The 15,590-nt window shown below is 43.5% G+C and overlaps 1 protein-coding gene across 8 annotated transcripts in view; it reads left to right on the top strand.

The window, feature by feature from the left end:
* Positions 1–15,590, top strand: part of MYLK4 (myosin light chain kinase family member 4) — an 88,689-nt gene that overhangs the window by 62,405 nt on the left and 10,694 nt on the right. For 6 of the 8 annotated variants that reach the window (XM_015135428.3, XM_078001006.1, XM_078001010.1 and 3 more), the window contains 8 exons: positions 590–695; positions 4,002–4,095; positions 4,173–4,282; positions 6,342–6,483; positions 9,263–9,333; positions 10,146–10,274; positions 11,216–11,368; positions 14,651–14,729. In XM_015135428.3, coding sequence (XP_014990914.3) covers positions 590–695; positions 4,002–4,095; positions 4,173–4,282; positions 6,342–6,483; positions 9,263–9,333; positions 10,146–10,274; positions 11,216–11,368; positions 14,651–14,729 — 884 coding nt within the window. The remainder of the gene's footprint in view (positions 1–589; positions 696–4,001; positions 4,096–4,172; positions 4,283–6,341; positions 6,484–9,262; positions 9,334–10,145; positions 10,275–11,215; positions 11,369–14,650; positions 14,730–15,590) is intronic. The other 2 variants (XM_078001007.1, XM_078001008.1) reach the window with 1 other exon arrangement.

Here is a 15,590-nt window from a genome sequence, read left to right on the forward strand (position 1 = left end):
CACTGTTGAATACACACTTACCTGGTTTTATTGGGTGTTTTATTTCCAGCCAGCCAGGAAAAATTCATCTTTGTGCCTTAAATGTGTCTTAAATAAAGTCCAAGACATTTTGGAAAGTAATATATAATATCAAGCATTTCAATAACATGAAGAAATGTTTCATTTTTCTTTTTTCTCTCTGCTTTAATTAAAATAATGGATTATATCAGTAATGCATTTAAAAAATGGATCAAACAATTTCTCACGTTTGAATTTGAATGGTCTCAGGCTTGGAAGTATTACCTGTTTGGACTGTGTTGGGTTGGAAATTTTCAACTATTTTAACATTTCCAAAAGTGATCTTGAAGATGGTATGGACAACCATTGAGCCGCCCTGACACTGCTTCCCAGAGGTGTCAGGATCACCTTTATGAGTCACAGCTCATAATCTCAAGTGGAAATTTATATCCCTGGATCATTAGGAATCAAACAGATGGCTTCTTGTATTTTATTATTAAATGAGCACATTTTTACTATGAGGCCCAGGCTTGCTGCCTTAACGAGGTCAGCCTGCTTGACAGATGGCCCTTCTGTTTCTCTCACCTTCTAGTTGACATCCCGGCTCCTCCTGCCCCATTTGATCATCGTATTGTGACAGCCAAGCAAGGAGCGGTCAACAGCTTCTATACTGTGAGCAAGACGGAAATCCTAGGAGGGTGAGTCATGCTGAATATTATTAGCGTTCTCTCAACAAAAGAGGAGAGTGTGCAAAGACACGGAGCCAGATGACTTCGTAAATGTCTGCCTGTCTTGACCTGAGAACTAGAAACGTTAGAAACAAACATTTTAAGAAACCGTATCCATTTCTGAAAATTGTCACTGATGCCAGAAAGGTTAATGTGGTGACTAAACTCCACGTTTATTATCTGCTTTACTTCCCATGTTGTAATGTCTAAAAGAAAGAAAAACCCATTGTGAGTCACCAGAAGGTTGACCAGCTGTCCAAAGCCATAGTGCAGCCTCCAGGAGACAGAATATAGAAATGAGTCAACAGCGTGTAGTTCTGGTGGCCTGTATTAGGTCTTTCTGTTATTGCTGCTGGTTTTTCATTTATGTTGTTACTGTATTAATTATTATTATCCATTTCAATTGATTACTTTGCTCAGCAAATAACTTATTTTAGGGACATTTAAATGCACACTCTCCCTAAAGAAGGAAGATTAAAGGCCGGTCATGGTGACTCACGCCTGTAATCCTAGCATTTTGGGAAACCGAGGCGGGCAGATCACTTGAGGTCAGGAGTTCGAGACCATCCTAGTCAACATGGTGAAACTCCGTCTCTATTAAAAATACAAAAATTAGCTGAGTGTGGTGGCACATGCCTGTAACCCCAGCTACTCAGGAGGCTGAGGCAGGAAAATCGCTTGAACCAGGGAGTCGGAGGTTGCAGTGAGCTGAGATCAGGCCCCTGCACTCCAGCCTGGTGACGGAGTGAGACTCTGTCTCAAAAAAAAAAAAAAAAAAGAAAAAAGAAAAGAAAAAAAGAAAAAAGAAAAGAAAAAAAGCCAGAAAGAAAATTAAAGTCCATCAGGGCCCAGCTTCATGCTGGGGGTGGGGAGAGGTGTTCTTTCTTCTACTTCTTTCACAACCCCCCTATGATATCTTGTAACTCAAAGTCTAAATTACAACGTTTGCTGCCATCAGCATGTCTGTGTAAAATAGGAAGAGGAAGGCAGAACATCTGCACGTATGCATACAAAATGTACTCACCAACACAAAGAAAGCATGCATTGCTACTGCAGCTCAGGCTTCTGCAAGTGGTCTGCAGGGAGTCATTGATATTCGTGAAGTCCCTTCTTCCTCTTCCCACTCTGTATTTCTTTGCCCTCCGCCGAATGGAACCACCTGGACTTTGCTTTCCTCATCTGGCTGAGCTCATAGAATGCCCCATGAGACTGCGGGGAAGGGCTGAGGGAGAGACAGGAATTCCACAGCATGAACTGGTGCCATGGAAGCCTGAGGTATTTGGGTCTTCAGGGACATCAGTGGCAAGCCAGCAAGTATTTCTCTAACCGAGAATAGTTATTTGCAGAAGAAGCTTTGAAAGAATTCCCAGGATTTGTGCTGTTTTTCTGGTCAAGGTTTGTCAATTGCTCCCTCGAAACTTCCTTTCTGTCTGTTTGGGCACCATGGGATCTTCTCTTTGGTACTGCAGTCTAGACCAGCTGCCCGTCAGCGCTTGTTATGGGCTTCACCAAAATTGGCAGCCATAATTCACTCAGCAAATAAGTTAGAGGAGCATGATCAAATGTGCGTGGATGCCTTCAAAATGCAGACATCACCAAGTGCTGCACCTCCTTTTTAGTGGTAGGAGGTTCAAGATGCAGCAACTTATCTTTTACTTTTGGCAGAAATATTGCAACATGCCAAGGATCACTGGATCCCAAAACACCTGCCCACAGGGGCAGGCCCCTGAATTTTCCTGGGGGTTCATCTCCTGCCCTGTGACCTCAAGGGTATCTATCATCCCTGCTTGGCATGTTCAGTGAGCATAAGGTTATCACTGTGTTGAACCAGCATGAATCCTGGGAGTTGGCCTCAACCTTCAGGGCCCTTGCAGAATAAATCAGGGGAAAGAGTCAGAGGGTTGAAGGAGCCGGGAAGTCAGACAGTGATGGGCACCACTGCTGGCTCAGGAGGTTCTGGGGCCATTGCTAGTGAAAGGAAAAACAAAACAAAACATTTTCATAACAGCCGCTTAAGAGGTGGCTGGGCCTGTGTCCATGTATTCCCATAGAGACTCCATCTGGAACAGAGGATGGAATTGAAGTCACCCCGTGGCTATGTTTATGGTAATCCTGTGTCATTCTCCAAGATCCATCTGCCTCTGTGCTGGGTGTGGAGCCCCAGGATGGGATGTGGCGGCCGTCAGTGCTCCTGCATCTGTCCAGCGTTGCCATGACTTTCATCGTTGAGGTCCTCTGCCTTGTCATAGGGCTTGCCTCGGGTTCACTGTGTTGCTAGGGAAGCTGTTCCTCACTCCCGACTGTGACATCCACCATTGCAGAGCAGGGACACGTGTTCTAGCTTATTTTACTAAATAAGAAATCAAAGTAAGCAAATTAGATTTAAAACTGCTCTCAACTGTGCACATCTGTATGTGATTATGGAGGTAAGAAGCTGTCTTACGATTATATTCGAGCTCATAGGTGACTGGGCAATACGCAGTCTTGACTATATGGATATATATGCAGTACTGTTACATATGCAGTTTTCAAAAATAATTTTATATATCTGAAGGTGGGCTCTCTTGTTCATATGCTGACAAAGCCCAGCTTATAACATTCATATGTATTTAGAAAGGTTCTGCATTGTCTGTAAAAGTGGTTCTCAAATGTTAGGGTGTATATGAATCACCCAAGAAATGTGCTGAAATGTAGTCTCTGGGGCCTATCCCTGGATTCCTGCCTCAGGAGGTCTGGGGTAGGGCCCAGAATCCTGGATTCTTTTTTTTTTTTTTTTTTTTTTTTGAGATGGAGTCTTGCACTGTCACCTGGGCTGGAGTGCAATGGCGCTATCTCCGCTCACTGCAACCTCCGCCTTCTGGGTTCACGTAATTCTCCTGCCTCAACCTCCCAAGTAGCTGGGATTATAGGCGCGTGCCACCACATCTGGCTATTTTTTTGTATTTTTAGTAGAGACGGGGTTTCATTATGTTGACCAGGCTGGTCTCGAACTCCTAACCATGTGATCCTCCCGCCTCCGCCTCCCAAAGTGCTGGGATTACAGGCGTGAGCCACCACACCCGGCTGAAACCTGCTTTCTTAACAGCTCCCAGGTGATTCTGATGCAAGTGACTCAGACCACACCTTGACAAATACTGTTCTAGAAGCTTATGGAAAGAACTCCTCATAGGGCTGCTCATCCAGACTTAGCAGGAGAAATACTGGGGCCACTGTGTGCTGTCTACATGGCAGCTGACCACAGGGCCTCATGCTACGCCGCTTCCTCTTTTTTGGCAGAGGGCGTTTCGGCCAAGTTCACAAGTGTGAGGAGACGGCCACAGGTCTGAAGCTGGCAGCCAAAATCATCAAGACCAGAGGCTTGAAGGACAAGGTACAGCCTGTGGGAGGTGGTCCCCTCTCTCCCTGCCCTGTCTTGGCCACACTAATGCACTGTTTCCTGCTTCTCAGGAGGAGGTGAAGAACGAGATCAGCGTCATGAACCAGCTGGACCACGCGAACCTCATCCAGCTGTACGATGCCTTTGAGTCTAAGGACGACATTGTCCTGGTCATGGAGTAGTGCGTATCCCCTCTGCCCCTCCCTGACCCACTCATGACCATGACTGTGCGTCAGTAGCTCTGTCCTGCTGCACCGGGGCCAGAACCAAGCTTGTCCCAGCAGACTCTGATTCGCGTGGATCACACAATGTCATCAGTTCTCGAAGGGAAATGACTTGGGATTATGCATCTCCATACGGGATTTTATTGATAAGAAGTAGCGGGACCAAGTAGATCTAGCTTTGTATCTAAGCTGTTTGTCAAAAATCAAGCTTAAATACTAGCCAGGGCAACCTGGAGGAAAGTGGTTTTAGAGCTATATCTTACTTTCACCGTATTCACATGTCAAAAACGGTTGATGATTCGGGCTAAGAAGCTTCCATTTAAACTCACCTTTATAAAAACGTAAGGACTGGTTAGTTAGAAACCGAGTACAGTCATTACTTGGAATCTGAGAGGGTCCCAGGATCCCCACAAATACCAAAACCAGAGGACACTCAAGTTCCTGATATAAAATGGTGTAGTCTTTTGCATATAACCTATGCCCATCCCCCCGAGTACTTTAAATAATCTCTAGACTACTTATAATACTTGATAAACTGTAAATACCACGTATACAGTTGTTATACTGTATTTTAAAAAAATTTGTATTATTTTTGTTGTTGTATTGTCAATGTTTATTGTTTTTTGGTCAAACATTTTTATCTGTGTTTGTTTGAACATGTGGAAGCAGAATCCATGAATAGGGAGGGCGGACTGCAATTCCAACACTGAATCGATATTGTGATTCCGTTTTGTTTTTCATTCTGCAATCAGGCATTTTGAATAAAAAGTATAGGTTCGTGGTCCTCTCTTATCCATACTTTCACTTTCTATGGTCTCAGTTACCCTAGGCCCCAAAATATTAAGTGGAAAATTCCAGAAGTAAACAATCAACAGGTTTTAAATTGCACACTGTTCTGAGTAGCCTGATGAAATCTCCCACCGTCCCGCTCGGTCCCACCCAGGACGTGAATCATCCCTTTGTCCAGCGTCTCCACCACTCCCTGCGGTTAGTCACTTAGTAGCCGACTGGGTCATCAGATCGACTGTGGAGGCATCGCAGTGCTTGTGTTCACGGAACTCTCATTTTACTTCACAATGGTCCCAAAGCACAAGAATAGTGCAGCTGGCATATTGTCATCATTGTTCTATTTTACCCTTAGTTATCGTTGTTAATCTTTACTGTGCTTAATTTATGAATTAAACTGTATCAGAGTTATGTATCTATAGAAAATAACATAGTATATACAGGGTTCAGTACTATCCACAGTTTCAGGCATCCATGAAGGGTCTTGGAAGGTGTCCCGGAGGATGAGGGAAATTACTGTGTCTAGCACCAGCCACACAGAAGCACTGGAGAATTAGAAGGCTGAGACCCTGACTCAGGGCTTGGAGTTCCCCTCCCAGAGTTCTTAGGGTCCTCTTTCTCTTCAGCATCTTTAGAACATGATACATGTGGGCTCACCCCAGAGCTGAAGACACTGGATAAAGGGGCTTTGAGGGCAGGTGCGGTGGCTCATGCCTGTAATCCCAGCACTTTGGGAGGCCAAGACTGGTGGGTCACTTGAGGTCAGGAGTTCGAAACCAGCCTGACCAACACTGAGAAACCCCATCTCTACTAAAAATACAAAAATTAGCTGGGCATGGTGGCGTGTGCCTCTAATCCCAGCTACTTGGGAGACTGAGGCATGAGAATCGCTTGAATCTGGGAGGCAGAGCTTGCAGTGAGCCGAGATCCCGCCACTGCACTCCAGCCTGAGTGACAGAGTGAGACTCCGTCTCAAAACACACACACACACACACACACACAAAAGATGGAGGGTTGGCTTGAGGATTTCCATTTGTGAGATTGAAGGTATATAAAATACAGGCCTTCAAGGTAAGAATCATCTAAGTAAGACAGCAAAGAAGGCAGAGAAATAACTGCACATACACCTTTCAGAAGAGGTAGCAGAACTTGCATGCCAAGTCACTACAAGAAAAGCACGTGGTGGTTAGGAAATCAGGACTGAGGGCTTCGCTCCTGTTCCCTGTGCAGCGTGGACGGTGGGGAGCTGTTTGACCGCATCATTGATGAGAACGACAATCTGACGGAACTTGATACCATCCTGTTCATGAAGCAGATATGTGAGGGCATAAGGCACATGCATCAGATGTACATTCTCCACTTGGACCTGAAGGTAAGATGTTTTGTGTCCTGTGAGATTTTGTATCCTTTCCACCCCTTGCTCAGTGAGTGGGCCCTGTCTGCTATTCTATGCCAGCTGGGGAAACTGGTACAGTCACTTCAGAAATGAATAAGCATCTGAATTGTTACCCTCATCTCCTTCTCAGCTTCTGTCACTCCCTAATATTTGCATGTTCCATCTTCAGGGGCTAATATTCAGATTCTTGTAATTTGCCTGCGTTAAGGAAATCTATATGGCAATGGTTTCCCTGAAAGTTTAGAGTTAAAACAGTCACCACCACGACCAGCACTGCAGCGGTAGCCATGTGGTATCCCTCTTGTCAGGACAAGTAGGTGAGAGGATTTTAGCTAACTCAGAATTCCCTAAGTAGCAGCCAACCTTTCCAGGTCTCCAAGAATCGCCGGCAGCTCCTCGAGTCACTCAGGAAGCTCCGGACTTTGGGACTTGTTTTCTATGGGTTTGCTGCCCCGTGGAATAGAATCCTATGGAGAAGGGAGCAGAGGGCAGTCGGAAGGACGGGCCGAAGTGCTAAGGAGCAGACAGGGTGGGGCGGGCACCCCACTGCCAATGGTGGAAAGCACACATAAGCCAAGCCGCCTTTCTTTCTCCTCCTATTGATCGCCCCTCCCTCTTTACCGCTCTCATTCTCCTCCTATTGATCGCCCTTCCCTCTTTACCGCTCTCATTATGTCTCACTATGAAATTCCTAGAGTCAGACTGTACGTAGTCTTAGTTACAACCAATGAAAGACCTAGGCCCAATAACCCTGATCAAGTCCCACGTTGGGACTAAGTATCATAAAGTACATCTTGTGTGGCTTGGTCATTTTCTCATTTCCCTGTTTGCACAGCATGACAGTAAGGTAAAATATATATTCTATATAACATCCCATCTATTGCATGTCACCAGGGATTGCATAGCTAAATAAATTTAGCCTCCTTAAATAGGTTTCCATGGGCCTCTCTTCCTATAACTTGGCTTCCCTCACTGTCTTGATTTATGTGCCTTGCCTTTCCCATTCACTTTTGAGCAGGAGGAGAGCAGGAGGAAGTGGTTTATAAAATGACAAAGTCAGAGGTTAAAAATCATTAGCAAAACCCTGGCTATGAGCTGGGTTTGATAATACATGCTTTCACGGAGCATTTTCATTGACTGTAGATATTCTGCAGATATCCCTAAAGGGATTTGATTGGCAACTGGAACTAAGAGCAAACCTATTGTAAGTCAAATGACTCCATATGGGGCTTCGTAACATTGATTGAGGACCTGCAGCGGGCAATTTTAGTTATGGCTTGGATGCAAAGATCATAAAAAAAGTGACAGCTGGATGGGTCATTAAGGAGCTGCTTTTCTGAAAGATCCTTGGAAGGAAAAGGGCCAAAAATATTAAGAATGATTGTCACTATGTGGGGGGAGATTGTAGGTGACTTACAGTCTGTTTCATATTTTTCTGTTTTGCAAATTTTATCCAATGAACATTCTTTAATTTTATCATCATAAAAAGGCTAACTTTTTGAAATGCCCTCAAAACGGTTTCTCTATATCCTGCAAACTTTTTGATGCCACAGTACTCCTTCACAATTGGACAGCTTTATACATGATCAATCAGTTATTTAAGCACGAAACCAAATGTTTCACATAACACCCCTTCTCTATAATGACTTTGACTTACAAACATCTGTTTTAGAGATATTTTAGAAAAGGCCTTCCAAAGATATTCTACCCAACCAAATGTACTATTGAATATTGATAAGGAGACGCTGTGTCATTTCATAATGTGTCTCTGAATTTGTGATCTCATTGGAACCTCTTCTCCATCCGGACAGGTTGGGGAGGGGGAGCCTGCTCCCACTAAAGGCTGAGGAATGGGATCCTGGGCATTCGCCTTCTGGGCTGGTGCCCTCCAGCTCATAAAGAGTTGGGCCTCAGGGTTCTTAACTCTTTGAAAACTTTTTTTCTCTTTTATAAATGGTCTTGACTTTAAATCAAATCACTTACTTTCCCCAGACCTCCGTTTTTCGACCCCAATAAACATTAGGTGCACTTGTCGGACATTCTGTGAGCACTGAGGCTGCGCTACAACCTACTTGTCTCCCCTACACCCCAAGGCTGTCAGGTTAGCAGGCTAAGGCCTTACCAGGGCCTAGCTCCAAGGGAACACTTAGTCAGGGGATTTAGGCATTGAGACCAAACTCAGCAAAACCTCGGAACTGCCGAGACCGAAGAATGACTGGAGAGAAAAGCCCTCGTCTCCCGTGCGACTTTCCCCTAAGTGCTGAGCAAAGGGAAGCTCTGGAGGCCGGAACGTTCACAGTACAGTGCACGTTCAGTGTGGCTGTTTAAATGGAGCAGGTCAGTTCTCTTGGAACTCATAAATCTTGGGAAAACTATTTCTCCAAGAAGGGGAAATTCATACTCAATAATTTAGAGGGGCAGATGTCAGGTCTGAGCGGGCTTCCACAGTGCATTTGGGAAGGACTGAAGCAGCCTCCTCTTCTTGCTCCCCTCAAGGCCTCTGCCTGAACTCAGGCATCAGGGTGAACGGTGAAGCCGTGGAGAGGACTGGGTAATGCAGGGTTGGCAGGATACCCGCAACCTCATCCACCACATAATTAAAGGAGAAAGTGCCCACACGGACAAGCCCGCCCCCCCAAAGTGAGAGGCCTGATACGTTTTTTCTGAGCGTCGTTGTATTTTTAGTTGTGGTTCAAGGACAATTTGAGTGAATGATGGTTGTTTTCATTGCTAATGTGTCTCTTTCTCCTGGCAGCCTGAGAATATCCTGTGTGTGAATCGGGATGCTAAGCAAATAAAAATTATTGATTTTGGATTGGCCAGAAGGTATGTCTATTTGGACGTAGGTGTACGAACGGAGGTAGGGGACATGATGGGTGCCCTTTCTTTGCAAACATATATCTGATCTGCTCCTTGGTTTCATGATCTCATTTATAATTAATTTAACAGAAATTATTATGTTTGGCCTTAACTTGCTAAATTTGAGACTTGAGTGTTTAGAAGTTTCTATAATGCATGCAGTAAAACGTATAAAAAATTAAAACCTAATGCAGTGACGTTTATTAAATTAGAAGCCATTAATGTAGCATTTGCAAGTGTTTGTCCTCATCTTTCGTATTTGTTCCATCTGTACAGAGAAGATTTACTTTAAAAATATTAACAATGTAAGCAAGATTGCAAAGCGTTCTGGCACATGTAAGATTCTTACAAAGAGTTTACGTGGACACGTTAACAATTCAGCACGTCAACGATGTGTATAAAATAGATGTTGTAAATTATTGCAGTACTCTGTTTATTCATTAATACAGGCTTACTCCAGTCATCCCCGTGTCAATGACTGTATCAGGTTTCCTCTTGTCATCATCTATAATTCAGATGTTCTAATTATTCACAGTGGCTTCTCCCACAACTGGTTCAACCTATTAAGGTTTCCCAGTATGAATTTTGACTTTTAAATTTTCTGGGACCGCTGTACAAGTTTTTGACACCCTTTCTTCGTTGTTTGGGTTCCTTTAATGTTTGTTTAGTTGAAGTTTGCTGTAGGGCTGAAGTTATTTTGTCTCATAGACTGCATCATTTCAGTGTTCATGATTTTTGATTGACACTTCCATCCTCCCACTTTGTCTCTTAAATCGCAGATACAAACCCAGAGAGAAGCTGAAGGTGAACTTTGGAACCCCAGAATTTCTCGCCCCTGAAGTTGTTAACTATGACTTTGTTTCCTTTCCAACCGACATGTGGAGTGTGGGGGTCATCGCCTATATGCTGTGAGTAGCGCTCCCCGTCTCTGACCCTTCTCCATCTCCGTGCTTATTTTCCGAGGTTTTGCCATTTTAAATAAAAGCCCCAATTGAGGTCCGTAAAAAATAAATAACACTGTCCCATCCTCAGTTGCTTTCTAGGTTCTGTTGAATCCTGTGGGTGAAAGGACTGAATTCTTTCCCTGCACATCATTTGGAAAAGTAAATGTGTGTCCTCTTCATTAATCACTGTAACTCCTAGGACACAACCTAAAAACCAAAAAATAATTTAAAGAGCTCACATGGCCCGGCGCGGTGGCTCATGCCTGTAATCCCAGCACTTTGGGAGGCTGAAGCGGGCAGATCACAAGGTCAAGAGATCGAGACCATCTTTGCCAACATGGTGAAACCCCGTCTCTACTAAAAATACAAAAATTAGCCAGGTTTGGTGGTATGCGCCTCTAATCTTAGCTACTCGGGAGGCTGAGGCAGGAGAATCACTTGAACCCGGGAGGCAGAGGTTGCAGTGAGCCAAGATCACGCCATTGCACTCCAGCCTGGTGACAGAGCGAGACTGCGTCTCAAAAAAAAAAAAAAAAAAAAAAAAAGCTCATATCCTGATCTGCTAAGTGACTCAGGCTAGCCCCACCCCTCAGAGATGACCTGCCTGGCGTTTGCCATCTGAGCATGTAGTAGCACTTTGCGAACTGTAAAGTGATTTAAAAAGGAAGCTGATATTCATATTCATATTCTGTTGCTGCTGTCTTTATTGCCACAGTTGTTTAATTAGGAGTTGGGTGGGAGTGGCAAGCATATTCTTGATTGCAATAATATATTATAAAATTATGCTTTCGGATTACGTTATTTTCCTTCTCTCACCTTTGAATGGCAGAACCAGAAAAGCAATCTGTATGGAAAGGGATTGAGGCTGTTTAAAAAATACTCACTCTGGACCCTGTGTCCTCCAGACTTAGCGGTTTGTCCCCTTTCCTGGGTGACAATGATGCCGAGACGCTGAACAACATCCTGGCCTGCAGGTGGGACTTAGAGGATGAAGAATTTCAGGACATCTCAGAGGAGGCCAAGGAGTTCATCTCCAAGCTTCTGATTAAGGAGAAGAGGTAACCCAAGTTCGTCCTGTGCTCTGGGCACGGTAGGGATGATCAGGAAGCAGGGCGTACCACCAAGGCTGTTAGAATTTATTCCCTCACTAACATCTGTGATGCTCGTGCAAAGTCATAGATAGAATGAGGTTTGATCCTCTTGACCCTCTCTACTGCAGTCTGGGACTGCTTTGGTCATGAAGCTACATAAACCTTTCTCCTCCTGCCATTTATCATGCAGCCATGGGCTCCTGCTGGGCCTCAGTTGACTCACTGTCAAAATGAAGGACTTAGGAGAAGTATTTCTAGGATTCCTTTCACCTCTACGAAGCTGTATATGGTTCTGTGTAGCTGAATCTTTAACTACCATTTCATTTGAGAACCTACTATGGTGGTTTTTCCATGATCACACCACCAGTAATTGGCAGAACGGAGGCTCAAACAGATAGTTCTCCTTCCCCGACGGCCACACACTTGGCTGTTATCTATTACATGGGCCTCTATTTTCTGTTATGCTAAAACCACATTAATTCAAAATTCAGTGGATGAAAAAGAGTGACACTGGAATATAGGGATTTGCGTTTTAGAATCAGAGCGGGAGAAGGGCATTGTGATTAACCCATCAAACACTCTGTTTCAGATGGCTTTCTACCTGAGCCATAAAATGATTGAATCTGTTAAGACTTTCAGGACCAACAGCACTTGTCTTACCGTTTTATTATCTTTATGGCTTTAAAGTCACAATACACATGGCCATGGATCAACAGGTAGGAGGGTGTCACAGGGAGTGGGGAAACAGTGTAGGCAGGGGGTCTGGCACAGAGCCTGGCAAGAGATGCCTTCATTCAAGTGTCGATCACCTACTGTGTGCCAGGAAATGTGTCATGTGTTAAGAATAGATGCACATCCAGTTCCTACCTACAGTAACTCACCATGTAATAAAAAGGATAGGTATTTTTTTAAAAGATGTAATAAAATGTGGTTAACACAAAGATAAGGCCAGAACTGAGTCCCTAGAGAATGAATAGAACCTAGCCAGGCTAGGAGTATCAGTCAGACAAGAGGGACAATTCACAAATAGTGGATTAATAATAATAATAACCTTGATGGAAAAGCACAATAACAGCCAGGGTTATTATTATTAGCACATTACCCTTCCCAAGGCAGTGAACAGATGGAAACCGTCAACGCTTTCAAATCTTCGGAGGACGAGAAATCCACATTTACTGCGAACCTGTTTTACACGTGTACTTTTGTGTGTTATCTTATTTGGCTTCTGGATAATCCTGTGGTCTGTGGAGACCATCATTTTACAGATGGGGAAACTGAGGCTGAGAGCAGTGCTGCATTCACATGGCCAGCTCAGAGCAGATGCAGAGGTGGACCCAGTGGGCTCCAGTGCTGCTCACTCCTTCAGTCTGAGGGCTTCATGAATGCCCAGGGAGCATCAGATACCCATCTGGGCCGATGGCAACAAGCTTAGAATTCCAGTCAATGCTTGGATGAAACTAAAGCCAAAAGCCAAACACCACTATCATAGAATAAATTTCTGGGGTACAAAAATAAACTTGAAATGTTATTAAAAGTTTAATTATTAGTACAATGTTATTGCTAACTTTTTAATAGCCAGATTTAAGAAGTTCGACCCTAGAGTGCAGAATCATCATTTTTCACCTTGGTCAGCCATTGGAAGGCTCTGGAGATCCAGAGCTGAAAATGTTTGACACTAAAGCAGAACCACACTTCCAACTGAGGTCAGTGGAAATCAAGAGATTTTTAAAAATTACCTCTGCCTGTTTTTTGGCACTATAATGGTGATGTTGTCACCAAGTTCATTGACTGTAATAAAGACTTATCTCCTTTTCAAATCTTATACTTAAATATTTTGGTATCTGATGAAGCGATTGCATTGAAGCAATCCTACACACTGAAGCTTCATTAATGCTTGGAACTACCTCTTTGACTTCAGACTGTTGCAGTCACTTACAGATTTTTTTTTTTTTTTTTTTTTTTTTTTGAGACGGAATCTCGCACTGTCGCCTAGGCTGGAGTGTAATGGCACGATCTTGGCTCACTGCAACCTCCACCTCCTGGGTTCACGTGATTCTCCCGCCTCAGCCTCCTGAGTAGCTGGGATTACAAGTGTGCCCCACCACACCCAGCTAATTTTTTGTATTTTTAATAGAGATGGGGTTTCACTATGTTGGCCAGACTGGTCTTGAATTCCTGACTTCATGATCCGCCCGCCTCAGCCTCCCAAAGTGCTGGGATTACAGGCATGAGCCATTGCGCCTGGCCTACAGTTTTTATTTTGAAAGGTTATTTGTTTTAATGTGATAAATCTTAGCACATCAAACAAATTTATAGAACTTAGAATTCGAATATAGTAAATCTATATTATTATTCTTCATATTATTTCCCAAAATTGTATAAACCTTTGCTAGCTCCAAAAGGATATTGTTTCTTTGTAAAAGTATCTAATGGTCCCTCTCTTTTTTTTTTTTTTTTTTTTGAGACGGAGTCTCGCTCTGCCGCCCAGGCTGGAGTGCAGTGGCCGGATCTCAGCTCACTGCAAGCTCCGCCCCCCGGGTTCCCACCATTCTCCTGCCTCAGCCTCCCCAGTAGCTGGGACTACAGGCGCCCGCCACCTCGCCCGGCTAGTTTTTTTTGTATTTTTTAGTAGAGACGGGGTTTCACCATGTTAGCCAGGATGGTCTCGATCTCCCGACCTCGTGATCCGCCCGTCTCGGCCTCCCAAAGTGCTGGGATTACAGGCTTGAGCCACCGCGCCCGGCCCTGGTCCCTCTCTTAATAATTACATCGACTCTATTTCCCTACCTATTTAACTCAAAACTTCTTAATTCAAAAGTTAGTAATATTTATTATTCAAAAGTTTTAATATGTAAACTGCTTTGGCAATCATCAAGAACCATTGTAGCATTTTGCTCTTACAATAATAAATATATATTTATCTTTCAACTGACTGATAGGAATCCACTTTACTAAGTTCAAATGTTATACTACAGAAATGGTTACTTATATTTGAAAGTAAGTGTTCAGTTATTAACAAGGATTTTCATTATTTGCCTTGTTTGTCTTTACTAATGTTTTCCTGATTGGATTTGATAGTCACCTGTGCCATCACTGATAGCACACAATTCAAGAGAAGGCAGAACTGACCATGAGTTTGACATTCGGCCATCTGGTCTCCCAAAGGCAGAGGCTGGAGCTGAAATTGAACAGCAGATGCAGGCCTTCTTTGGTGTGTTTCTACTAATCACCGTCTGAATTTCCCTCTAGTTGGCGAATAAGTGCAAGCGAAGCTCTCAAGCACCCCTGGTTGTCAGACCACAAGCTCCACTCCAGACTCAATGCCCAGGTGACCACGGCTTCTTACTCTTCCTCTTTTCCTCCTGTCTGCCTGTCTTTTGAAGATCAGATGCTAGAATCACCTTAACCTTAAATAAGGTTCTTTCTCATTCCTTTTCTCACGGACTACTAATCTTGTGTGTGTATTAAGTTACTTAAAATGCATTTTTAAAAATATTTATTTATTTATTTTTATTTTTTTATTTTTTTTTGAGGCAGAGTTTCACTCTTGTTGCCCAAACTGGAGTGCAATGGTGTGATCTCAGCTCACTGCCACCTCCACTTCCCGGGTTCAAGTGATTCTCCTGCCGCAGCCTCCCAAGTAGCTGGGATTACAGGTGTACACTACCATGCCTGGCTAATTTTGTAATTTTAGTAGAGACAGAGTTTCACCATGTTGGTCAGGCTGGTCTCAAACCCCGACCTCGTGATCCACCCACCTCGGCCTCTCATAGTGCTGGGATTACAGGCGTGAGCCACTGCACCTGGCCTTAAAATGCTTTTTTGGGCAGTTTACATTTTAAAAATAATGTATTTGTTGTTTAATTGAGTATTTTCAGCACAACTGTTTATTATTAAATTGTTGTATCCATTATAAAATGAATTAATTCATTGTCTTATGTGCACATACATACAGACATATAACCTATAAACATATAAAGTTCTGGAGAATATATAGTAATATTCATTCAGGAGAAATATGCCTCCTTAAAACAGAATTCAGAATTCTAAATACCGTGCTCACCTGGTTTGGTCTGCTCTGGGCACCGAATCTAATTATTAGATAACTCGAATCTATTAGAATTATCTAATACTCAGCTTGGTCCAGATATCTATACAAGTCTTTGTGTAGGAGACTCTTAGACTACAG

The sequence above is a fragment of the Macaca mulatta genome, chromosome 4, assembly GCF_049350105.2.
Source record: "Macaca mulatta isolate MMU2019108-1 chromosome 4, T2T-MMU8v2.0, whole genome shotgun sequence".
Classification (NCBI taxonomy): domain Eukaryota; kingdom Metazoa; phylum Chordata; class Mammalia; order Primates; family Cercopithecidae; genus Macaca; species Macaca mulatta.